This window comes from Tiliqua scincoides, chromosome 5, assembly GCF_035046505.1.
Source record: "Tiliqua scincoides isolate rTilSci1 chromosome 5, rTilSci1.hap2, whole genome shotgun sequence".
NCBI classification, from domain to species: domain Eukaryota; kingdom Metazoa; phylum Chordata; class Lepidosauria; order Squamata; family Scincidae; genus Tiliqua; species Tiliqua scincoides.
The window spans coordinates 68,945,137-68,971,894 of record NC_089825.1 but is presented as its reverse complement, the minus strand read 5'-3'; the positions used below and the strand labels follow the sequence as shown (position 1 = coordinate 68,971,894).

Below are 26,758 nucleotides of genomic sequence, written 5' to 3'. Positions count from 1 at the left end.
CTCTGCAGAGTTGTAAACTGCTTTGCAGTGAGCTACTTCTCAGAAAATATGCCACAATTGGTTTTGCTGGAATTCACACATTGTGGCATATCAAGGAGCTGCATCGGCCTGCCGGACCTAATTGCTTCTTGGAGAACTAGAAATCTGTCTGAGCAATAAATACCATCAGATGAAAAACTGAACACATGGAATTAATGTGCACTGATGGAGCTCTATATTTTACAAACTGTTTCCACGTGATTGCCTGTTAATACGCACAAAATGAAATGTGCACATCATGAGGCAGTGAAGTTTACCGCGTAATCACAGTAAAAAATTACACTGGATTTGTGTGTTTGAATTAGTTTAGAACATCTGGAAATTTGAGGAGGTGTTCTTGTGGGATGATTGCCTCCGCCAGCTGCTGGGGGATGCATTGTTAATCTTTACAGATTAATAGATGGGCAGCCCGATCCTATTCCCCAGCAGCCTATGCAATGCAGCGGTGCTGACAGAGAGCACATGGCATGCCATGGTGGGGAGTGCAACCACATGACCTGAGTAAAGTAAATAAAAATCATTTTTATTTACCTCCCCATGTGCCGCCTAGCTACCAATGGCACTGGCAAACACTTAAGGAGCCTCAGAGGATTATCAGGTTGGGAAAAGGGGAATAGGATCTTGGAGTGCACTGCTGCCACCAAGATCCTCCCCAAACTGCCCCTAAACCTCATCTCCCCCACCCCGATCCTCCCCTAAACCACCCCCAACCTGCCCTGGTGCAGTCTGGGTGAGCCAATGGAGCATGCGTAGGACCTCCAGCCTTTTGTGCCATGTAGGCACAGGCACTCCCAAAGCACATGACAATGTCATGGGTTTTGTGGCATTGGACTTGGTCTTAATGGCAGCAAATCATAATATCCAATTCCATAGGCCCTGGATAGGATTGGGCGATAAATTAGTGTAAATTACAGTGAACTAGATGCATCTGATGTACTTTAGTTGGCAGATATTACACACATGCATGCACAGGTCCAGAGGGAAAACTGTAATTAATGAAGCCAAAAAGGTTATCATAAGAAGTTGTGATATTTTTGTGTAAGATGTGAACAAGACAAGAACAGTGGCCATTTTCAACAATAGTAAATTGGTGACAACACAGTCTTCATGGCTTTTCAATGCTAACTTATTTAAAAGTTGTAGGGCAGATTGGGACCAGGAAGGGGGTGGATTCCTGGTAGAAGTGGTGGCTGCAGAATCCTACCCCCTTCCCAGACTTGGTCCTGCAGTGCAGATTCACCCAGAGCTGTCCCAGCTGTTTAGCTAGCATTGGTCCATGTAGACCCCCCATGCACTGTGGTAATGTTGTAACAAATGTTCCCTTACTCAGAGGAGACCTCTGCAACTCTATAGGATGCAATGATGGTCACTTTGGTGCTGCTGCATCAGTGGAGGGGGGAACTGATAGGATTGGGCTGTAATATTTTTTTTGTGGTCTGTCCTAAATGTTGTTGCCAACATTGACTCATAATACCAGAGGGGATGTCTGCTTGTTTTCTTCTGTTTTGTCTCACAGTACTGTTGTAAGGATTTTGTACATCTGGTCCTGGCACCTGAAACCCCATGTACTGTCTGTTTATTAAAGGAATTTAAGAAATGTAATGCAATCTCCAAATATGCAACAGTTTTTGTGCTGTATATTCCTTTACAGTCTAAACCTGCCTTTTTCTTGCTTTGTCTCAAACTATGTAGATAAGCTAGATCACATGTTTGAAAGGATTAATATAAAGCCCTTCTATCGTGGAAGGGATTAGGCTGCACTTTCCTGTTCAGTGCCTCTGTTACTTAAACAAAGGAAATCTCATCGAGTTTATGCTGCTACTTGTACATTTTCAAACATGTTAATAACTGAATTAGACTAGGTCCCCATCCCTCTTGCTGATGGAACCTCTGTTTTATGTCTACCCTTTGGACAATTCCAAATCTTCTACAAATCACCCCAAAACTCCCATTTGGTGCATTTTGTTGTCTTTCCAGTGCCAAAGAGTTCTTTCATCAATATAAATACAAGATGTAACAAGTATTTGCTTTTTAAAAGGGGGGAAAAGGTGGGGAAAGTGAGAGTTTGGAGCCTGCAACTGTTATACTTGCCTCTGGTGAATCCAGGGGCAGGAGGGTGTGTCTAGGGGGGAGAGGGAGTAAGAGAGGGAATAGGCATTAGCAGACTGTACAAGGACACACTGATGTACCACAGGAAATGAAAACAAAGTAATGAATGGCTCTGGTGAGCCCACAGTACCCACTTGTAGAGGAGCTTGCCTGCTGTATCTGTGCATGATTTAATGTTCAGGCCCTGCCTCTGAACAATCAGACTTCACTGTGTGGTGGTGGGGGATAAAATTGTGATGTTTTCACAAAGTATGATTGTACTATTCAAGCACTTCCAGTGCAGAGACACTCCAGAACTATCCACCACCAGAAGGTGCTGTGTCTTGTGTCTCAGTGTAAATTGCTTTGGGCTTGCTTCCTTCAGGTCAGGAGGCTTGCCCAGAACGGTGACTCATGCAGAAACACAAGGAGTATGCTCCACTGAGTGTAATTCATTCTTGGTGGCTATATTGGACATAACCCAATCCCCTATTATTCTACTGTTTAGCATATTTCAGATAAGAGAGGCATAGTTTTTCTTCTCTAAAACTGGGGGCATACCTCACTTTTACACTCCAAAATTTTTGTGGAGGGTAAAATAATGATTACAACCCTTCATAAAACTTTTGAAATTTAAGAGTAAAGCGTGTCTCCAGTTTTAACAGTAGAAAATATAACTCTCAGAATATATAACTCATAATGCATTCTGGGGCAAAGCTGAGAGGGGAAAAGAGCATGATCCAGAAGTGGATTTTTCAATCCTGAAAATAGCTATGGAGGTTTGGAAACAGTGTGTTTTGAGCACGAACAGGGAAGGAACCTGATTTTGATGCACTTCTTTTTTAAAAAAAAGCAATTTAAAGCAATTTAAATTCAGACCCCAGTATTTGCTGGCATCAGTGGTGAGTCAAATCTGCAGATGCTGAACCTGCGGATAACAGGGTCTCACTGTATGTATTCTCTCAGGAAGAACACGTCATTCACAATCAAGAGAAGCTGTTTTATTTAACAACCACACTAGCACTACAGAGTATTATCTTAAGGAAACTCCTTGTCTTATTTCTCATTGCCACCTACAGTTCTTTTCTTATCCAAGAGAGAGGTTACACTTCCTTGTCCCCCTTGGCAATGAGCTTGGTTTGGAGTACATAATGTAGAACATTTACTTAGAAATGATGCATGAACTAAAGAGGCCACTGAATGACTACTTTGGGGTTTTGTCTTGTTTTACAGAAAGAGGATCAAAGGGGCATCTGGACCTCACGGAACTAATAGGAGTCCCACTTCCACCTTCAGTCTCCTTTATCACTGGCTACGGAGGCTTTCCAGCATACAGTTTTGGATCAGAAGCTAACATTGGCCGCCTGACAAGGACACTGATACCTCAGCCATTCTATAGAGATTTTGCTGTTACTGTTACAGTCAAGCCAAACAGCGACCATGGAGGTGTACTGTTTGCCATAACAGATGCCTTTCAGAAGACAATTTACCTGGGAATTCGTTTATCACCAGTGGATGACAGCACCCAGAGAATAATCATGTACTATACTGAACCAGGTTCTCACATATCCCGAGAGGCTGCTTCATTCAAAGTCCCAGTGATGACCAACAAATGGAATCGCTTTACAATGAGTGTACAGGAAAATGACATTGTATTGTTCATGGATTGTGAAGAATATCAGAGGGTCCAGTTTCAGAGATCAGCTCGAGCCTTGCTTTTTGAACCTAGCTCAGGCATATTTGTCGGGAATGCAGGAGCCACAGGCCTGGAAAGATTCACTGTAAGTACCCTATGCGATAAATGTGTGGCTTATCATACAGTCTCAGCAGTATTGAATGAAATAGATGAGGTATTATTATTATTATTATTATTGATAATAAATGACATTTATATACCTCTTTTTCCAACAAAAAATATTTCAGAATGCTTCTGAATGGGTGAAAGCATTGGATAAAGCAGGGTTGCCATCTTTTAAAAGTTACTGACTCTCAGGGTAGGTCTTGGGACTGGGTCAAAGAAAAAAAAAAAAGTTTTATCAGCTTGGTGTTGAAGGTTGGTAGCCTTTTACATTGGAATGCATATTATCTTCCAGGCCACAGTTTTAGTGAACAGGCTGTAAAATAATGATTTATTAGCATCCTTGTAGCCAGTCCAACTGATCTCCTTCAGCCTTTCTTCTCAGGTTTGCTTTTATCTTAAGATCACAGTGAAGAAACAAGGAGTCACCCTGTCTTGATCCAGCACTATGGATGCTGGTGAACTTCACTGGGCCTGGAAAAAAATGGTTTGCTGGTGCTCAGCAAACATTCCCCCATAGGAGAGGGTGCACTTTCAGGGATCCATGAGTTCTCCTGACTTGTCACTATCCTCCCATGACCACCCACCCTTTATTCTTGAAATCAGGAGGCTATCTTGTTTCCACTCTGCCCCTAAGCAGCACACCATCCTAAAAGCAGCAAAGGCACTACCATGGGGGAACCCACGAAGCTTTTTCCTCCCCTGCCCCTTGGTGCTCTAATATTCTGCTTGACAACATTTTGTGTAAAGACACAGTGTCCTGTGAGATTAAGGGCGCAATCCTGCCCTTCACTTGGGCCGCTGCAAGTCCCTTGTGCCAGCCCAAGAGGATCACAAATGTGCCGTAAAGCATGTTTGTTCCTCCTTGGGAGTAAACCAGGCTGGCGCACAGAAGTGCACCAGCTTGCACAAGCCTCCATACCAGCTTCCTTGGCTAGTCAGTCCAGCTGGGACAATGCAAGGCTCTGGAGTGGGCGGGGAGGAGGTGGGAGGGAGGTGTTCCTGGTGGTGGGTGGCCCTGGTGGGCCGGTGAGGCAGCCCTGGTGGGTGGTGGGCAGCCCTGGGGGTGGGCAGGTGAGGAGCGGGAGGCAGAGCTGGGATCCAGATGGGGGTTGGGATCCATAAGTGCTGCATCCCAACCCCCATTCCTGGGGAGTTCGGAGCAGCATCAAGCTGCTCCACTCTCCTCGGACTTGTGCCACCTCAGGAAGTGGTGCAAGTCCGAGGAGACCCATAGGAGCAAAAGCGCCTTAGCCAGAGGTAAGGGGAAAAGTTTCCCCTTGCCTCTGGTTGAGCCGTTTTGGGCCCCTATCCTGCGCTGGATACAACTCAAGCCTCTTGGCTTGCCTGTTCCAGTGCAGGGTAGGATTGCTCCCTAAGGGTCTTTGCATGGGCCAGAAGCTCTTAAAGAGTTCACCCATCTCTAGCACTTTTAAAAGACCTTTAAAATGACCATATATTCAAAACACGTATAATATTATGCCTTAGGTTCATAAAGAACAAGATCAGGGCTTTATTTAAGGATGTGATCGGGAAGATTTTGCTGGTTGTTATTATACTTGCACAATTGAAGCAAACCATAAGACTGAGAAGAGTCTTATAGGCCAGAGGTTCCCAAACTGAGATGCGGCTCCCTGGGGAGCCGTGAAAACTAACCAGGGGAGCTGTGGAATCTGCACGAAAAACCCACTGCCCTATACAATGTATAGGATTGAAGCCCTAATGGGGGGCCTCGGCCAGTGACCCAGTAGGTCAAGGGAGCCGCCAGTCAAAAAATTTGGGAACACTTTCATAGGCCCTAAGCCTATGTTAAATTGTGGGCTAATGGGATGGAATACTACTCACCTGCTAAGGTCTCTAAGTGAAGAACATGTATCCACAATCATGTCAGAACTTAGGCTCCTAATGTGCTTTGAGCTAATGACTTACCTAAGGCTATCTTCTGAGTACATGGTTGAAGTGAGATTTGAACTGGGAAATTCTCAGCTCACACACCCAGCTGTGTGATCACCCACACTCTACATTACACTAGCTCTATGTTAGTATCCACAACACTGTGATCAACATTACTTTAATCACTTAACTCTCTTGCAGAAATGAACAAGAGACCACCAACAGAGCTGCATTTGCACATGCAAAATGGCTTTATTTATAATTATTTATATTTATTACATGGTCATACTAGCTCCTAGTGCAGTGGTTCTCAAACATTTAGCACTGAGACCCACTTTTTAGAATGCGAATCTTGTCAGGACCCACCAGAAGTGATGTCATGACCAGAAGTGACATCATCAAGCAGGAAAAATTTTAACAATCCTAGGCTGCAATTCTACCTACACTTACCCAGGAGTAAGCCCCATTAATCATCACATTAAAAGCATATACACAGTAGCCTGTTAAAAGTACAGATCTCCCCAAATGCAGTCACATCCCATGGTAGCATCAAGTCTAATATATTAAAAATAAAATATTGAAATGAATGGGGATCCACCTGAAATTGGCTCATGACCCACCTAGTGGGTCCTGACCCACAGTTTGAGAAACACTGCCCTAGTGTATTCCCTTAAAATGAAGTAAATTGAAGTTTTTACATGTGGCTCCCAAGTTTTATCGGCTTGATTGAGTCATCTTCCTGCTGAGTCATGTCTGGAGTTGATAACCTGCCTAGTCCAGTAGAAATGGGGAAGATGGCCAAATGGAAAAGCTAGGGCCAAATGAAAACAAAGAACTTACATTTGGTTTTCTTTTATTTAATTAAATAGTAATTTTGACAGCAGAGAAAGAGTTCAGTGCCATGACTTCCAAAAGAAGGGTCATGTTCTACTGCCAAGATCACAGGGTAAACAGCTAGCAATGCTGGGAGGATACCAAGGAGATCCTTCTCCATGTTAGAGGTTATTTAAGGCAAATAATTGTGTTGGGGACAACATTCTGTAGCTAGGTACATTTTGTAAAATATTTGGACTTTGTATGCAGTAAAACACAGACTTTTCCTTGCTTCAGAAACTAACTTAGGGTGCATGCCAAAGGGGGAGTTGGGCCTGCACAAGTCCCTTGTGACAGCCCAAGAGTGTCGCCAAAGTACCATTAAGCACATTTTCGCCACTCTGAAGAGGGTTTGGCCAGCGCTGGATATGCGGCGGCCCCCCTGTGCCGCCGTGGGCCCTGGAGGACGGATGAGTTGCGCCAGCTGAGTTCGTCCAGTGCAGGGATCTGGGGGGATTTGAGGAGGGTAGGGAGGAGGTGGGAGGGAGGGAGGCGTTCTGGGGGGGGGAGGGCAGGTGGCGGGCATTCATAGGGGGTGGGTGGGGAGCAGGAGGCAGGGTCAGGACCCGGTGGTTATGCTGGATCCTGACCCCAATTCCCGGGCGGCGTGGAGCACTTCTGGCTGCTCCTGAGGTGGCTCCTAGTAGGTCCATTGGGGCTGCTGCAGTGCGACAAAGGGTAAGGGGAAGCAATCTCCCTTGCTGGGGAGCTGCACTGCTTTTGACCCCAAACTTTCACTGGATACAGCGCAGGCACGCCAGCCTGCCTATTTCCAAGGCAGGTTAGGATTGGGCTGTTCACTTCTTAAACCATCTTGCCCTTGATACATCTTTTGTTTCTGTCAGATTGTCCTTGCAGTTGATTGAATATGAAGCACTAAAAATTGTGATAAATGAGAAAGGCATTTCCTCCTCTTATGTAGATTTATGCAAATCTGTGAATATTTTTTTGTCTCATTTTTAAACCTTAATTTTTGCATCTGTAGATTTTCACCAAGGGTCATTACTGAAGTATGCCGTTGATACAAGATGTTGTGATGTTCACAGGCTGCTGTTTCTTCTCCTTCTTCTTCTATGGTTTTTCAACAAAACCTTGTTTACGTAGCTGAATGAACATTGTGAGTCCCCAAAGGGCTCACAGTAGGAAAAAAAAACACACCTCCCTCAAAAGCAGTGACTGGCAAAGGTACCATGCTGGACTGAAGAATGACCATGGCTCTTCTCCTCCCCAGAATAAGCGGACACCACTTTAGAAGGTGCCTCTTTGTCCTGTGCCTTTAAAAAGGGATTAGACAAATCCATGGAGAGTCAATGGGTATGTAAATAGCTGCTAGATATGATGGCTAAAGGGAGCTTCTGTATTTAGGAGTAGTATATTCTGAATACCAGCTTTTGGGACTAACCAATGAAGGAAGGCTGCTACCTTTGCACACCATGCTTGTGAAGTTCTGAGAGGCATCTAGCTGGCCACTGTTGAAAGTGAAAATAGAAAGATCTTTACAGCCCAATCTTAACCTGCACTAGCACAGCCAGGCCACATGGCCTGCACTACGTCTATGCAACTTAGGAGGCAGCTAGTGGTCATCTCAGGGTAAGGGGATATTTTTCCCCCTTACCCAGTGTAACACTCTAGCCACTTTAATGGGGTTTCTTGAATCCGTGACAGCTATTTAGCTGGGGCAAATCCAGGAAGCTTGTGTAGGGTTGCCCGACCTGGGAGCAGGGGTTAGGATATGGCAGAAGAGGCCTCCACCATCCCCGCCTCTCATGGGCCCAAACCTCCTCCCCTTTGTGATACTCAATGCTGTTGCAGGGAGGCTTGCACCAGCTCAGAACAAAATTAGGATTGTGCTGTGAGTCTCATTCAGGAAGTTTCTTCTTATGGTAATCCCCTTATTGATTTAACAGAATCAAATAGTTAAACTTTCTCAGAATATAAAGCTGCAGGCACTGCCAACCCATCCATGTAGGCACCTCATGTGGGCTGCATTGGAAACAGGTTGCAAAGGATGTGAGGGGTGGTGGATCTGAGCTACCTTTCACCCTGAGCCTGCTACTGCCGCCTCCCTCCAACCTGTCGCAAGCCATATGCTCTAGTCTAAAACTTACTCGCTACCTTGAAACCCAGAAGTACAGGACTTCCACTTTCATTTTCATAAGAGTTCACATTGACCCTGTAATTGAAACTGAAAGTCTCACAATTACAGTTTCATTTGACAACACAGTCCTGGAACGTGCTGGAATCCCTAGCATGTATGCACTGCTGAAACAGAGACGCCTGCGTTGGCTCGGTCATGTCGTGAGAATGGATGATGGGCGGATCCCAAAGGATCTCCTCTATGGTGAACTCGTGCAAGGAAAGCGCCCTACAGGTAGACCACAGCTGCGATACAAGGACATCTGCAAGAGGGATCTGAAGGCCTTAGGGATGGACCTCAACAAGTAGGAAACCCTGGCCTCTGAGCGGCCCGCTTGGAGGCAGGCTGTGCAGCATGGCCTTTCCCAGTTTGAAGAGACACTTGGCCAACAGTCTTAGGCTAAGAGGCAAAGAAGGAAGGCCCATAGCCAGGGAGACAGACCAGGGACAGACTGCACTTGCTCCCGGTGTGGAAGGGATTGTCACTCCCGAATTGGCCTTTTCAGCCACAATAGACGCTGTTCCAGAACCACCTTTCAGAGCACGATACCATAGTCTTTTGAGACTGAAGGTTGCCAACAAGATTACAAGGACAATTCATGGCAGAGTGCAAAGAGCATGATATGGTTTGGGGGTTTTTTCCTGTAAAACAGAGGCAAGAGACTCAAGACCACATCAGGCAGCATTCCAGGTTATGGCATCCCTGGCTGCACAGGTGTGTGTGTGTGTTGTAGCACATTTTTGAATGTTCTTCTGCAAAATGCCTCCCTGTGTGCTGAAGGAAGAAGGGTTCAGCTTATCTTTCTTCTGGATATCCTTTCATTTTAATGTACAGAGAGGATTTTTCTTAAATGGAGGAGACTGCTTTCACATATTGAATATGTTGAATATGTGATGGAAGAATAGGATCACACTCCCTCTGTTTCCTCCCACCCCACCCGCACTCCCAGTGCTCAACCGAACTTCTGCATAGAGGTTGTGCTCATACAATTATGTGTGTGTGGAGTTCTTTCCCTATAATGAAGAAACCAGGAGGTACAACAGTTTGTGCAATTCCTCCACCACCACCACACACCCCACACACCACATGTATTCAGCCTAACATGAAAATGGTGAAGTATATAAACTGGGCCTTAGTCCTTGTCTTCCGATGAGAATAACCTGAATAACAATAACTACATTTTGCTCATATTCATCCCTTGTTACTCTTGTCTTTTGCTTTCCTTCCCTCTGCTCCCTTTCCCTGATGTCCAAATGTATACTGCAAGCTCCTTGAAGCAGATACCTACTTATTTTACTCTGGAAAGGACATACATGTGAAGACTGCTATAAACAACTATGCTTGTTATTAAAAATACAAGATGCCCTATGTTCCAGGCAAGACTGGATATGAATGTATTATAAACAATTGTTATCCCTCTTTCTTATAACAGTATTAGATATCTGGCAATTACTCTAATTCCCCTATCCCTTCCCCTGTCTTTAACAACTGTTAATGAATCTCCATAGATCTTGTAGTCTTGTCTTTTTCACGTGTTCTGCTTTCTAAAAACGGTCTTCTTCAATCGTTCCAATGCAGGGTTCAATTCAGCAGCTAACAATCAAGCCAGACCCAAGCGCTACGGAGGATCAGTGTGAGGATGACGATCCCTATGTGAGTACTTCTGTGTGCATATTTCTGGCACTTATGGCAAGGATTTGAAAGTGAAGTTCAGTGCCACTATTTTCACAAAACCATAAGGCACCTTTGTCTCCACTTTGTGCACTTACTTCTGTGGAAAATCACAAACCACAGTCCTAACCTTCCCACCCCAGTGGGTAGAAAAGAAGCTGGAGGGGTGATTTTAGTTGTAAAAAACAAAGTGGGAGGAAAGACATAAGCACCCTCTCCCAGTGCTGCTACAGCAATGCAGTTCACACTCACAAACCACACTGCATTTGGGTAATCAAAAACAAAAAATTCAAGGTGACATCAGCAGGCTGATTGCACCAGTGCCATGTGGCCTTCATTGTATCAACATGCTGACTATTTGCCGTGTTCAAGTTATGGTCACTGGCTAAGAAAAATAAGTGGCTACTATTAGCTAGTTGTATGTAACTTAGCCTTGAGTCTTTTTTAAGGCGAGAGAAAATTGTGAAATTAAGGCTGGAGACTTGTAAAACTTTCCTGGGAGTAAGCCCCATTGAATACAATGGAACTTACTTCTGAGTAGATATGCATAGGCTTGTGCTGTAAGAGGGCCTGCTGGGATAGAGGAACTGAACCTCTTTGGCAAGATGCATGCTAAGATTTTTTCATTCCAAACTCAAATATTTGGACACTGAAAGCATTGCATATATGGCAACTTCCCATACTCGCTGTTTTGCAGTACCTGGGAAAACAATGTGGGATGATAACTATGTGCTATAAAAGGCCACACAAAGAGGATACTGTGATCCAAATAAATTCTTTTATTAGAAAAAAATTAAGTTTTGCTGGCTTAATGAAAATCAACAAAAAATATATATAGAAAGAGAGTTTATATCTGTAGAGAGTTTATACTTGGACAGTGTCTGGTATTATGATGAACTGATTTTTCAATGCCTCTTGGTGTATTCTGCTACAAAGAACTTTGGGCATCCTCTCACAGGGTGTTTCTGAGGCTCACACCAGACGTGCGGTTATTCCATGGGAAATTACATCAGCATATCTGTAGTTTTCAACCCATGTGGGATTTGCATCCACACATTCACTCCAATCTGAAGGTTTATTTGTGGCAAAAACTGTGCTCGTCCCTCCTCAGGTGCTGTCAGTCATCCTTCAGTAGACTTCCTGAGTATGCATGCATAGCAGCAGCATTTGCCTGTCAAAAGGGTTGGGGGGCTTCCCCTTTTGCCCTACTGGGGGTAGAAGACATCCTGGTTCAGGCATATTATGTGATTCACTGCTCCAGTGTTAACACGAAAGTTTTTTTTTTTTTTCTTGTTCAATTCTGTTATTTAATCAAGAAAAAGGGATTCTCCTTAAGGGAAACAGCTTTCAAAAAATTTGACTCCTTTCCCTGCTTCTGAGCAGGGAGGTTCCCCATACAGTGATTGGTGATGCCTGCTGGTCACCCAGGATGACCTACCCCAGTAGGAACCAAGGAAGGGAGCCCCTGGGCATCATGCCAAGCAACCCATTTGGTCTGCAACAAGCTTACAATTCATTGTTGCTGACTGGCGGCTGGGCTCACACACCTCTGTGTCCTTCCCCATACTTCACAACTGGGGACTGCAACAAGGCCTAGGCCATTTTCAATGGGGAATGGGGAACATGGGCAGAAAGCAAGGCAAAAACTGTACATTCCTCCTGTTTGAGATGTTTAAAAATGTTTCAAAGTAAAAGCTATGCCCCAAGATGCTCTAGTGACTAGTCCAAATATCTGTATATATAAAATGACTAAAAATATCTTACTGGGCAAATTATTAAGACCTAGATGGGTAATGTTCTCCCTAGTAACCTGTTTGTCGGTGGGTGGAAAAATTCTTACTATTGGCTGGCTTCAGTTTGGCAGAATCCATGACCACAGATGTGCCAGTCACAATCATTGGCTGGTGTAACTTTAATAGGGAATTTATTTGCCCACATTGCTAAATTCTGTTGTTTGACTAAGAAGATGGGGTTTTCTCCAAGCCAACTGATTGTGGGCCACAATATTGTGGGAATATTACTTTCCACTTCAAAGTTAACACCCAGATAACCTATCCAATCTGGAACCAGGAAAGGGAGACTGACAAAGCCCCAAATCAACTGGGTAGAACCAGCACACAGTTCATTCGTGCTCAACAGAGGCTGGAAAATGGCAAGAATGGAGCAAAAACTCCATTTCACATGTATCATTGGTTAGGATTGGGTCATAAGGACACAATCCTGTGCACACTTACTTAGGAGTGAGTCCCATTAAATTCTGTGGAAATAAATTCTGAGTAGATATGAATTGGATTGGACAATCAATCTCCCTTCATGGTTTACACATGCATGCTGCTTCCACCTCCCCAGGTGGGGTGGACATGTTCTTCCATGATGATTTCTGAGAGAAGAGTGCAGATGGCTAGAGGTATTTGTTTCTGGTGCATAAAACAGGATTACAGCCTAAGTCTTATTGAATACAATGGGCTTACTTATGAATAAAATAAATAACATTGTTTTCAAACACCTCTAGAAATGGGTCCTCTCAGCACTGCTGAGAGAAGAGAATATACACCTACATTTTCTGTAACTCTATAGTCAACCCAGGAATCAGTGTGGGAAGCCTACATATGTTTATGTTACTTCTTGGGCTCGGCTGTGCCGCATTAATGCACCGAATGTCCGTAAAGTTCTTCATGGGGACATTCCCCTAAATCATGTGATCTGGTTCACACAGGCTTCAGGAGAGAGCAGTGGCCACGATGGTGTTCAGGAGCAGGAGGGTATCCCCGAAACACAAGAAATAATTCGCCCCACACAAGCACCAGTAAGTATCGGACATTCTGCAGCTTTTTCTTTGTGCCTTTCTCCAAATTAGGAAAATACTTTCTAGGGTGTGTTGCTGTATGCACAGTGTTGTATCTGCTGGCATCAAGCAGAATTTCATGCACGCCTTCAGAGAAAGACTCATCTGCCTATGATTAAGTGCAAATGAACATTATGAGTGTGGTAAATATATGCACAGGCACTGGGCTTTGAAAAGCTTTGGCATATTTGCCACAATACAGCAGGCACGCTTGCGTCTGCGCAAGAGCAAATTCTTGGCCTTGGTGATATGCTGAGTGTCTAAGCCCAGTGCCTGAACAACAGGATGTTATCATATGTAGGAATGCTTTGTGGTTAGCTAGCCCAGCTAGCTGTAACTAGCCCCTTATCAAATATTGCTTCATGTGTTTTGAGATTCAATAAATAAAGCTTGCAGAAGGGTGGCCGGGGGCAGACTCTCTCGGGACACTCCTTCTTGATTTCAGTCCGTCCCACTTCCGGCTCTGCTCTCCCTGCATTTCTACCATTTGAATCCCTGTCTGCCGTGTCTAATTCATTGCTCTGATTCCATGCTCCATTAGCCCCTGTCTCAACTTCCTTCAATGCTCTTTGCACTCCCTCAGGCAACAAGGCCCCAAAAGCCTTTGGGTGCCTCCCAAAGCAGTCTAGAACTGCTACAATGAGTTCTTTAGAGCAGTGTTTCTCTACCAGTGGTACAGGTATCACTAGTAATACTTGAGTTGGTGTCTGGTGGTACTCACATGACCCCTGAACCCCTACTGCCTGGCTGTGAGACCAGGAATGCAACACAACAAATAGTGGTAGGAGGCTCAGTTCATCCAGCAGAGCTCCATAGCATGTTTTTGTGCTCAGCAATGCCCTCAAGAGTGAACCAGAGTGAAATAGCTCCTTTCTTTCAAAAGTTATGGCCAAAAAACCAGAAAGAAAAAAATGCATGGAGCCCTATGGAAAGTGAAACCGAGCCATATCATGTGTTTACTCGTGAGTAGGCGAACTTGCCTTAGTGCTTCAGAAAGGGCAGACTGAGAGGTTTCCAACGACACCAGAATGGTCCCTATCCAATGAATGCAGCCCAAAAAAAACATCCAAGAAGGAAGTCCCTCCCTCCCAGCTGCAAATGTATTGAGCCCTATGGAGAGAGAAGCTAAGCCTCACGGTCGCGTTTACTTGTGAGTAGGCAGGCATGCCTTGGCTTGTGATCAGGCCAGGCAAAGGGGAATGTGAGGACACCAGAATGGTCCTGATCTGATGGAACTGGAGCGCAACAAATGCTCCAGAAGGCAGCCTCCCCCCCCACTAAAAAGTACAAAAAAAGAGTCTTGAACTGGTAAGGGGAATGTCTTCTATTTTGCACTTGTGAAGCCAGGTGGGTCTTTATCTTGATATACTTGAAATAGAAGAACTTTAAACTGGGCACTGGGGAGGGCTGAAAATGATTCTTTTGGGGGGGGTGTTATTGCAGGCAGACTACAGAGAAAATTCACTTGGTGGAACAGGACTGGCTCCCCCTTATTTAATTATTTCTTTTATTTTAATTATTTATAATTTTAATTTGCTTGATGATGTCACTTCTGGCCATGACATCACTTTCAATGGGTCCTGGACAGATTGTCCTGGACAGATTGTCATTTTAAAAAGTGGGTCCTGGTGCTAAAAGTTTGAGAACTGCTGCAATAAGGCGTTAGTAAGTTGACATGGGGGGTGTGTGTGTGACTCTACAAGTTTTCAAAATCACTAAAATCAGAGTTTGGAGGAATAATACCATCATGTTATATATCAATGTGTAATTTCATACAGGATTGCAATGAAACAAACCACACTGAAATATCTGTGTTCTATCAAAGGGTACAGCCAAAAAACCAGTGGGGGCGGGGCGATGGTACATCACCACGCCCACCACCTGGGGTGTTGCCCCGCCCACTGCATGGGGTGACACACAGGCCCGACAGTTCTCATCCCACTCACTGCTAGTCCAAATGAATGTAGCGGAAGCCTCATGGGAGAGTGAGATTCTAATATGTCCTAAAGGCAATGATAAGTCTCAAAACCCTGCAACAGGAAGTGTTACAATTGATCAAGGTAACATACAGGCAACATTCAGTTGTTCAATAGACTATAAATCTGTATAAAGAAATAAGTTTGGTGTGCTGGACTTTTTCCTAGCCAGTGAAATGATTTTGTGAATTCATTTTTATTAGCCTCCCAATGTGAACTACATAGCGTTAACCTAGTTAATTCAAAGGGGTTTGGGCAGAGGAACTGCTGTTATCAGTAAGATCTATGGTACGTGCTAGCTTTTATTTTAGTGGTTTTATGTTTTAGAACACTGTGAAGGGAATTCAGCCTAAACTGAATCTTGAAGAGACTCCTTAGCATGCTTAGGAGTGCAGTAATTTCTAAGCAGATCCAGACATGGGACAAATCACACAAATGTGAAGGAAAGAAACTGAGGAGATAATTTTGTGATTTAAAGACCAGACCTATACCCCTTTAACGTATATCCATTTTACACTCACTTCTTTGGTAACTGTTTGCTGCTCTTCAGTCAAAGAGCAGTCTATGTGAAGCCCTGGTTACAGCGATAGTAAGGTTTTGTGTGAGATAAGCACACCATCTTTGACAACTTGTAGATTTTCCAGCCAGAGGAGGAGAGGAGAGGAAACTGCCCAACTAGGCCAGCACCAGAATTTTGGAAGCCCTTTGGCAGAACCCATAAATAAGCATCTCATGAAGAATATGGGGTGGCAGGGGAGTGGAATGAATCAGTGTTTCCTTTAAGGTGTTGCCTTTCTGACCCATTTGTTTATTCAGTGCTCTCTCCCCTTGTCATTCCACATTTATTTATATTTATTTACTGGTCCCAGGAGGTTTGGAGCCATGCCAAAGACACTTATACGGAGAAATGAAACCAAGTCTTTGAAGGATTATTCAATCTTCCAACCAGCAACAAGTGAGAGCAAGTCACCTTTTCTCCCATTATAGGAAGGCTAAATTTTAGGCTATTTTAACTTTGCAATGGCGTCCTGGAAAGTAACAGCAACATTTTTTGCAGCATCTAACATCCTTCGTGATTAAGGGCCCAATCCTAACTGGCCCTTGGGCCGGAGCAAGTCTGTTGAGCCATTTATTAGGCAGCGCTGATCCGAGTAGACCATTGGAGCTGTTGCCCCAGGCTGAGCCGCAGGTAGCCCCAACCCCGTGCTGGATATGGGGCAGACCAGTTGGCCTGTGTGTTCCAGCGCAGATTAGGATTGGGCTGCCCATTGCCTTGTCTAGCCAACCTTTAGCATCATCTGGTATACCATGAGAGAAGTTTGACAACACACATGTTCTGTCTTGCTGACTGTCTTGCTGTCTTGTTCTGTCTTGGGACTGTAGTTAGTGATGCAAATAGTGGGGCTGGGAGGCCAAAAGAAAACATGCTCAGCCATTCTGTACACTTATGAATTTTATTTTCTTCATTAATATCTTTTTCTGTCCCTAGAAGTCCCTAGAAGTCTTTCATTCAATCTTTGGTGTTGGGTATATTTTGTGGCCTGATTGTGTTTTCAATCAGGGAAAAAATGGTTTTTCGCCTATAAGTCCTAAACTGATGACAGTGAAGGGAATAACTATGAAGTATCTTCTACTCTTGCAATATCTCTCCAGGATCAATATATAATAGAGTTTCTGTATACCAGCGGTTCTCAAACTGCACCGTGGAGCCTTAGGGTGCCATGGCGCACTCGCAAGGTGCCACAGAATGTCCCCTGTTGCCCCTCCTATCAGCTCTCCTGGGTGCCACCATCTTGGATCTCGCAAAATCTTATGAGATCCAAAATGGTGGTGCCTAAATATTGTGAGATTTGGGAACCGCTATCTTGGATCTCATGAGATTTGGGTACCACCATCTTGGATTATGTGAGAGTTTGTGAGATCCAAGATAGTGGTGTCCGGCTGAGCCAGGAAGGAGAGGCTGTGGAGGTGCTATGACCCCAATAATTTTGGAAACCACTTCCCTATATCTTAACATGCACCAGTTTTTAAAAATCTCTGACTACTACTGAAAACTGGAATGCAAACATGTAGTGGGGGCAGATGCCAGAACAGCGTAACAGGAGAGAGCAGGACCATTTAGATCCTGGCTAGTCTTCCAGAGGCACTAGGGGACAGGCCAGCAGGCATCTGCTTCTTGAGTTTCTGGAGGGTTTGGCTAAAGAAAATACTGGCTCTCATGTACACATTTTCTTCAACATGTGTGGCCTTCCAACCAATTGTATTCTCACCTGATGGTAATCTGTTCCAGCTTCAGCTTTCTCTTTAGTATTAATATTTATCCCAAAGCTCTGGGTGTATGTGTGTATATATATTAGCTATTATCATCATCCACAGTTAACAGCTCTTGTCAAGCAATAAGTGGCTGCAGTTGATTTATATTTAATCTCAGTAACTTTCCAAAATAGATAAAAACAACAGTTAAAAATTGAACCAGCATGTTCTTAAAACTAAACACATTTATGTAGAATTAAGGGCCTGATATAGAGCCCAGCGCACTGGCTTACCACCAGCGCACATTGTCACAAACTGGTGCTGGGCCCACCTTCTGCTGTCCAGCGCTTGCCCGGACAGCTGGGTGGCAGAGAGGTGATTGGGGGCTTGGGGGAAGGCAGAGGGAGGCATTCTGGGGCAGGGGTGGGTGGGAAGAGGTTGGGGAGGAGGTGTGGCAGGGAAGGAAGCGGGGTAGGAGGGGGCAGGACCGGTAGAGCTCAGGTCCATTGGATCCTGAGCCCCGTGTCGGGCCTTGTGGCCTCAGGGCTTCTTCCCTTCCCCCTAGGAGCCACCGTGGGCCACCAGGAGCACGTTGGATGCTGTGGTGGCAATTTTGGTGCTGTGGCAGCCTTGCTCACCGGGCAGTTCAGGATTGGGCTGCCTGTTCTCTTAAAATCTGTGGAAGATTGTATTGTTAGTGTATGTTCACTCACCAAAGAGCTACTGTAGCAGGCCAGTTATCTCCGAGATTAGACACTGTGTTAAGATGTGTCAAGTGTGCATTCCTTGATGTGGCGCATAGCAGCAGCAGCCATGTGCCTGTAGTAGCATCCCCAGCATCCTGCATGGGCAGCAAGTCCAGGTGAGATCAGAAAATGCAAGATCCCAGGAAATTTCTGGGCCTCCTCCTTTGGCTCCTGAGTCCCCTTTCTGACCCTGGAACCTGGTACAAATGATCCCCTTTACCTCCCTCTCATGGGCCCTGGATCAGATTCCACAGAGGAACAGAAAAAACAGGTAACAATGGCTCCTTCAGCAATCTGAAAAAGCAGTCATCTGTTTCTAACAGACTTAATTCAAAGCAGTACAAAGTACTGCAGTTGAAAGTATCCAAGCAGCTACTTTCAGATTGGTGTGTTCTTGTTCATTCATAGGTTTAGAACTTGTATTTTGCCCAGGTTGTGATATATACATATCATTGGTCCTTGTCCTATCTAATTTCATTTTGCTTTATTTTGTCCTCTTTTGGTTAATTTTTCTAATTTGTATCAAAAATATTAACAGCCTGGGCACTGACACCCTATACAAAGTGGGCATGTGGGAGTAAGCCTTGGGCAGCATGTTTAGTGTGAACTAGGGCCTGGATACTTACCACACAAGTAGGTCCTGCCCAAGCAATGACTTAGCTGAGCAGGGCCTCTGAGAGGAATTTTATCAGGGGGTACAAAGGCGTAAAACAGAGTTGGGGGGGGGGGTTGGCAATGGGGATTGGCAGAACAGGGGCAGGGAGGTGGCAAAACAGAGCAAGGGATGATGGTGCCAGCCAGAAAAGTCTTTGAAGCCCAAATCTAACGGGCTTCCCAATGCAGAGCCCAGGTCTACCTGCCTGCACAACATCAGCAGCTAGATATGGTAATATGGAAAGCCAAACACATTCTTAAGGGCGCAATCCTATCCTGTGCTGGAATAGACAAGCCAAGAAGCTTGCACTGTGTCTCAGCCAGAAGGGGAAACTTTTCCCCTTACCTCTGGGTAAGCCACCCTGGTCCCTGTGGGTCTCCTCAGACTTGTGCCACCTCCAGAGGTGGCACAAGTCCAAGAAGAGCAGAGCGGCTTGAAGCCGTTCTAAGGTCCCTGGGAACGGGAGTTGGGAACTGGCATAAATGCCGGATCCCAGTCCCACCTCCAGCTCCGCACATGCCCGCCCGCCCACCCCCTGGGCTACCCACTGTCCACCCTCCCCCTGCCCTGTAATGTCTCCCTCCCGCCTCCTCCTTGCCCACCCCAGAGCTTTGCGTTGGCCCATCTTGGCCGATGCAAGGCTTGGTGCCTCAATCAGCGCAGAGGCTTTTGTCAGCCTCTGCAGGCCAGCGCACCTCTGTGCACTAGCCTAGCCAACTCACAAGGAGGCACAAACATGCCTTATGGCACTTTTGTGACCCTCCTCGGCTGGCACAAGGGACTTGCACCAGTCAAAGGGCACAATCCTAACCCCTTATGTTAGTACTTTCCAGCACTGGCATAGTGGTGCCAATGGGACAAGTGCTGCATCCTGCATTTGGATGTCACTCATGGAGGCCTCCTCAAAGTAAGGGAATATTTGTTCCCTTACCTCAGAGCTGCATTGCCCTTATGTCAGTGCTGGAAAGCACTGACATAAGGGGTTAGGATTGCGCCCTAAGTCATTCTCAGGATTGTGCTGTCTCTCAAAAATCTCTTAAATATAGAAAGTCATTATGGAAAATTAGCATCATTGTATTTAGGCTCACTCTAGAATGGAAAGTGGCCCATATGCACCAAAATGTACTTCTGCAGCAGCTGTCGCCCCACAGCTGAGTCCCTGAGCTCCTATACACACCTTCATAGCAAGCAAGTGGATGTACAAGCCAAAGAGCTACTGTAGCAAGCCAGTTTCCTCTCAGATTTAACACTGTGTTAATGAGTGTTGTGTATGCATTCCTCAGCCCAGTGCTTATGGTTTGTGGTAACCCCCAACATCCCAACTGGGAAGCGAATATGGGTCAGATTGGAAAATGTAAGTATCGGGGTCCCCACCCTGCACCCGGGACCCCACCTTACCTCAGGAGAAGGCTCTGGGGCTGGGGAGCCAGGCAACAAGAGAGGGGAGAAGCCAGAAGGGCAGGAGGAAGGGCGAGGTGAAGGCAGTACAGGGGAAGAAGAGAAGCCAGGCTCCCAGGGAACCACCCTTTTTACCTCTCCTGAGAGGAAGGGGAGGAGCTAAGGGGAGGGTAGCTGGCCCTACAAAAGCTGGGAGGCCAGTGATGCAAGGGCTGGCTAGAAGCTGTGAGCTGGGTGGCTGTGCAGCTAACAGCCCCTGCCCAGGACCCAGACAGCAAAAGCCCAGCCAGGGAAGAGGACCAGGGTGCTGGAACCCCCTCTCCCTGAGCCAGACTGAGGCCTTCTCAGGACTCCCTTAAAGGGCCAGTCAGCTGGAGTGGAGGCTCTGCCCCAAGAGCCTCACAGTAAGAACCAGGGATGGGTACTTGAGTCAGTGACTCAGACTTGTCATGAAAATGCATGTTTTTTGTTGACTCGTTGACTCAGGAATTGCATGCATGGAAGATGGTTAAAAACACTTGAGTCAGGGCCTCGATTACTTGGCATTCATCCCCACGGCCACTGACTCGAGTCTGCCTGTGTCTGGGTGTGAACATAAGAACAGCCCAACCTGTAATGGGTTTTTCTTCCAGAAATTTGTCCAATCCCCTTTTAAAGGCATCTTGGCCAGATGCCATCACCACATCCTGTGGCAAGGAGTTCCACAGACCAACCACACGCTGAGTAAAGAAATATTTTCTTTTGTCTGTCCTAATTCTCCCAACACTCAGTTTTATTGGATATCCCCTGGTTCTGGTGTTATGTGAGAGTGTAAAGAGCATCTCCCTATCCATTCTGTCCATCCCCTGCATAATTTTGTACGTCTCAATCATGTCCCCCCTCAAGCGTCTCTTTTCTAGGCTGAAGAGGCCCAAATGCCGTAGCCTTTCCTCATAAGGAAGGTGCCCCAGCCCAGTAATCATCTTAGTCACTCTCTTTTGCACCTTTTCCATTTCCACTATGTCTTTTTTGAGATGTGGCGACCAGAACTGGACACAATGCTCCAGGTGTGGCCTTACCATAGATTTGTGCTTGCTAACCATACCATAGATGTGTGTTTGCTAACTGTTTTTGCAGCGTGAAAATATTTGTGGTGCCATCATTCCGACAGGGTGAGCAGTAGGGAGTTCCAGCTGGGAGGCAGAGAAAGATTAATGTTTGCTTTTGCAGAGGGCGGGAGGGAGCCTGATAGGAAGGAAGAAACTGATGATCATTGGATCTTTGACTGAAGGAAGGCAGGAGGAGGAGCCCAAAGAAGTTCTTGACTTCGATTTGCTGCAGAAGCCCAGGAAGGGGAAGGGAGGTGGTTTGTAGCACAGATGGGAAAATCCAGTGTGGCTTGACTCGAATCAAGTCACTAAGGGTGCAATCCTACCTTGTGCTGGAACAGGCAAGCCAAGTGACTTGTGCAGTATCCAGTGCAGTATAGGGGCCCAAAGCAGCTCAGCCAGAGTAAAGCGCACTGGCCCCTATGGGTCTCCTTGGACTTGTACCACTGCTTGAAGTGGCACAAGTCCGAGGAGAGCGTAGCGTCTTGAAGCTGCTTCAATCTCCCTGGAATGGGTGTTGGGTTTATACATAACTGCTGGATTCCAGCCCCACCTCCTGCTCCCCACCCCCGCCCCCGGGGGGGGGGACTTGACTCGAGTCCTTTAGAGTTACTAAAGGGTGACTCAGCAACTTGGAAAGTGCCCCCATTATGACTCATTTTTTAGTCAAGTTGTGGGGGGAAGTGACTCTAGACTCGACTTGAGTCAAGCCCTGCTGGATTTTCCCTTCCCTGATAAGAACCCAGGAAATTTCTGGGCCCCGTCTTTTGGCTTCTGTGTCCACTTTTTGACCCTGGGCTTGGGTACAAATTACCCCCTTTACTCCCCTCTCATGAGCCTTGAAGCTGAGCCTACATGCACAGGAATGCAGTACATAGTTAGCTCCAATTCCCACTAAACACACCCACCTGAGACCAAGGCTGGCTTCTTTTCCTTGCCACATGTAGACTGTACACATCAGAACCAGATGTGAAATGATCCTTACATTCAAACAGATTAGTATTTTCACCCATATCTATGTGCCTCCGAAGAGCAATTTGACTGTATAAAACTGAGCAAGAGGAGTACTGCTGAAAATAAATGAGAATTTTCTTAATTAAAACTGAAAGAGATGGACCAGTAATCAAGTGGCTAAGCAGAAATTGTTATGTATCTCAAACCATACATGGCTGGACTTTTCAGAGCCTACCTACTAGCAATGTCAGCCAACACACTACAAATGATTAAGGGCGCAATCCAAACCTGAGCTGGAACAGACAAGCTAGGAGGCTTGCGCTGTATCCAGCGCAGGATTGTAGCAAGCAGTGGGTTAGCCACAGGCAAGGGGAAACTCTTCCCCTGATCCCTGGGTAAGGGCTGCTGGCCCCAATGGGTCTCCTCAGACTTGTGGGTCTCCTGAGGTGGCACAAGTCTGAGGAGAGTGGAGCGGCTTGAAGCTGCTCTGTTCTCCCCAAGGTCGGGGGTTGGGATCTGGCATGACTGCCAGATCCCAGCCCCGCCTCCAGCTCCCTGCATGCCCACCCCTGGGGCGGCCCATCATCCTCCCTCCCCCCACCCAGGAACGCCTCCCCCACCCCGCCTACCTGTCACCCTTGCGTCGGCTCATTTGAGCCAACGCAAGGAGCCAGGAGGAAGCCGGCTCTGGGGCCTCCGTCGGCCTCTGCAGGCTGGTGCTTCTGGGAGCGCAGGCCTGGCTTCCTCCCGAGGAGGCGCAAACATGCTTTATAGCACGTTTGCGACCCTCCCAGGCTGGCCCAAGGGACTTGGGCCCGCCAAAGTCAATGTTTGAATTGTTCCCTATGTGATATTAAGGATCACTGAGGTCTTTGGAAATTACTTGGATCCAAAGATAAATTGCTACTGAATAGCAAACCTTTACATAGAGCAAAGCCTCCTGGTTTATACTTGATTTCATACAACAAAGTCTTGTCTACAGAAAAAATAGTCGGATAATATTTGCTTTCCACTCTTGTTTAGCAGCTGCTCAGGAATTCATCAGAAGAAGCAACTGCTGGACCTGTGGGAGCACCACCAACCCTTTCACCTCATTCTGAAGAAATGGACTTTTCAGGACATCATCTCTTAGAAGAAACTTCAGACCCAACGACAACCAAAGAGCAAGGCACTGCGCATTTTGACCTTTTTGATGGTATACTGCTCAGGGCACTTCTTTTTCCTGCTTGGCAATATCTAGCTCATTAATGGCCTGATTGGGGCCAAACCAGACATAACATTAAACGTGTCATTGTCTTTCTGTGTGTGCGTGTGTGCACAAGCGCATGTATGTACATGCATGCACATGTGTGCACGTATTCTTCACAAAAAAATGTTGCCTGCAGGGACCTCAGTCCTGAATGGAATCACAGTCTCAGGGAGAACGAGTAATCTTTTTATCCCATGCCACAATCCCAATGCAAACTACCCCAAGAAGAAAGCTTCCATTAGCACCAATGAAAACCCCACTTTGGGCAAATAGCAGCTTTGGCTGCCCTGCTCATGCATGTACAGGTCCAATACACAGATTTTTTATACACGGATTTGACTCAACATGAATGGTCACTACATTCATGTGACCATGAAGGAATGTGCTGATCCATGGAGAAAGGGAAAAATGTACCCCTTTACAATGCTTTTCTTACTGTTGTAGAGATTTTTATCTCAACATGATGAGAAGGCCCTTTAAATTAAAGGAAAACAGTCCTTTAGAATAGTTAGAGAGAGGGCAGCAACTGACAGTCCAATCATTCTCTCTCCAAGTGAACCCCTCCCTTCCGCCTGAACATATGGAAGAAAGATAATCCTTTCTAAGGGCCTGGAGAGAGACTGATTGTTGGATTGTTGTCTTAATGACTCTATTTTAACATCACAAAGGTCAGCAAGGCTATTTTAAAATCACCTGAGCAAAGGGACTTTGTTTTTAAAATTGATTTGCTGTAGTGCAATTTTTGCCATTCATGTGAGTTCTGGGAAGGGAACCCAGTAGAATAAGGAGTTTCAACCTGAATCTTCTTATGGAGATGAATGCATGTGGACTTTGCAAGAACCCACTGCAGTAGTTCTGCCTCTGCTGTTTGTGTGATTAGCATTTTGTCTCTAGCAACAAATGCTTGTCACAAGAAGAGTTGCTCCCTGTGACTGCCACCACAGAACATTGTGGGATAATGCTCAGGGGGAGAGATCAGTGCTTGTTACTTCAGACAGCCCTGGAACATCCGTGCTAATTACATGTCCCAAGGCTCTTGGGGCCTGAAACGCTGCGAAAGGGGGAAGAGAGAACACATATCACCACAGGAACCGCTGCAGCCACTGTTGCCAGATAAATGGCCATATTAGAATGGAATCAGCAGCGGACCTCCCCAGCCCCGGCCCCTGGGGCAAAGGTCCCTGTGGCCTACCACCACCCCTGCACATAAATCCACCCCTCTACTTACCTGAAGCTCACAGAGCCTTGCGCGACCCAGGAACGCTTCAGATGAGGTTCCCCGACGCTTTAAACTATGCCTCCAGAAAACTGGTAGCACAGTTCCCGCCTCCCGTTGGGAGCTTCAGAGAGGCTTCCACAGGGTCCTGGTGCCTCGTGCCTGGGGCTTTTGCCCCATCGGACCTTACGGTAGGTCCACAACTGAATGGAATAGAGTTCTTCTCTGACGTGAATTAAATTCTGAGTTACAGAAGAATACAGTATATGGGCTTTAATGCTCACCATATTTAGAAACACAATGAGTTGTTCTGAACCAAGAAATCACAAACTTGGTGACATCACTAGCAATGGTTGCTGAAATAATATATGCGACATGCTTGTTCTCAATCACATTATAAATATTAAGAATTATTATCATAGTGATAGCAGTAACAGCACCAATAATACCTAGTATTTATATAACACTTCCCGTTTGCTTCAGATACCTTACTGGGCTAGCATAAGGAATACAACAAGAGAATGGATAGGATTGGGTTACTAGACAGAGTGTGTTACAGCAGTAGAAGTGACTTCTGCTGTTGTAGAATGGTGGCCAGTGGCATGCACAGCATACTGTTAGTGGCCATTTGCATGCAGTGCCATGAGAGGCAGCAGTGCCACAGCTCCATTGCCTGACAGCACCATTCCTGGCAGACCTGGTAGGCCAATAATGGGGGCAGGATTGGTGGGGAGGATGGGGGAGTGGTCAGATGGGGCATAACTGGGTGTGGAGGAACCAGGAAAGGGTTCAGGAAGGGTGGATCCAGTGGCAATGATGCATCCTGGATCATATCCCCTCCATTCCAAAGCTCCCCACCTCTTTCCTCGCTTCTGATGAACGCCAACAAAAGTGGTGGCATATGTCTTAGGAAACCTAGGCAGCCCCAGGGCTTATTGGGAGATAACTATAAATACCTCCCTTTGCCCTCAGGTCACCCCCCACCACCACCACCACCACTGAATGCAGCATGCGCCTTTTTGGTGTTGCTGTATCAGCAGGAGGGGAAGAGAATTGGACCCAAGTCACTATTGTGCTCACTTTGTGAAGCTTTCAAAATTTGTAATTGCCTGGTTTGGAATACAGATTTGCTTATAATGCTTGAATGCAATGGATTAGCACAGTTTCTTTCAAAATCTCTTCTACAGCTCAGAATGTAAAAGAGTTTCTGCACATGCAGAGAGAATCTTGTTTAACTTAAGTCAATTTTTAGTCTACGTTTTGGACCCTAGTGATTGCTCAGACAACTTATCAAACCTAAGATCACCTTGTGGATTTATGGCAAAGTGAACTTGACCCAGGGGCTTCCTGCTTCATAGGTTATTTTCTTAAATTCTGTGCTATGCCATTGATGAGAAATTTAGCTCTCTCAAGGCTACCTAACAGAAAGGCTACCTAACAGTAACAGAATGGAAAGCAGTACATACAACGGTTTGTATTCCAGACTCTGCAGTTAAACAGAACAAATGAATAAGAACACATAAGGATCTGAAAAAAGTGTAAGATCATAAGAACATAAGAAGAGCCCTGCTGGATCAGGCCAAAGGCCCATCTAGTCCAGCTTCCTGTATTTCACAGTGGCCCACCAAATGCCCCAGGGAGCACACAAGACCTCATTATGCTATTTGCCACTGTAATTTATTCTGTGTTATTGTGATTGTCTTCATTCTGTTTTTTTATAAATGCTATTTCAAAAGTTTTTTCTAATTAGTTAATTACCACATTTTTCTTCAACAATTGTTTTCAGTTTAAGATACTTCTACAGCAGGGGTGTCCAAACGTTTTGGCAGGCGGGCCACATCATCTCTCTGACACTGTGTCAGGGGCCTGGGGAAAAAAA

The 26,758-nt window shown here is 45.8% G+C and overlaps 1 protein-coding gene across 2 annotated transcripts in view; it reads left to right on the top strand.

Moving 5' to 3' along the window:
* COL15A1 (collagen type XV alpha 1 chain) overlaps window positions 1-26,758 on the top strand; it is a 221,073-nt gene that overhangs the window by 85,074 nt on the left and 109,241 nt on the right. The window contains exons 3-6 of one of the 2 annotated variants that reach the window (XM_066628923.1): window positions 3,361-3,908; window positions 10,407-10,481; window positions 13,216-13,305; window positions 23,441-23,609. In XM_066628923.1, coding sequence (XP_066485020.1) covers window positions 3,361-3,908; window positions 10,407-10,481; window positions 13,216-13,305; window positions 23,441-23,609 — 882 coding nt within the window. Of the gene's footprint in view, window positions 1-3,360; window positions 3,909-10,406; window positions 10,482-13,215; window positions 13,306-23,437; window positions 23,610-26,758 lie in introns of both variants that reach the window. The other variant, XM_066628922.1, reaches the window with a different exon arrangement.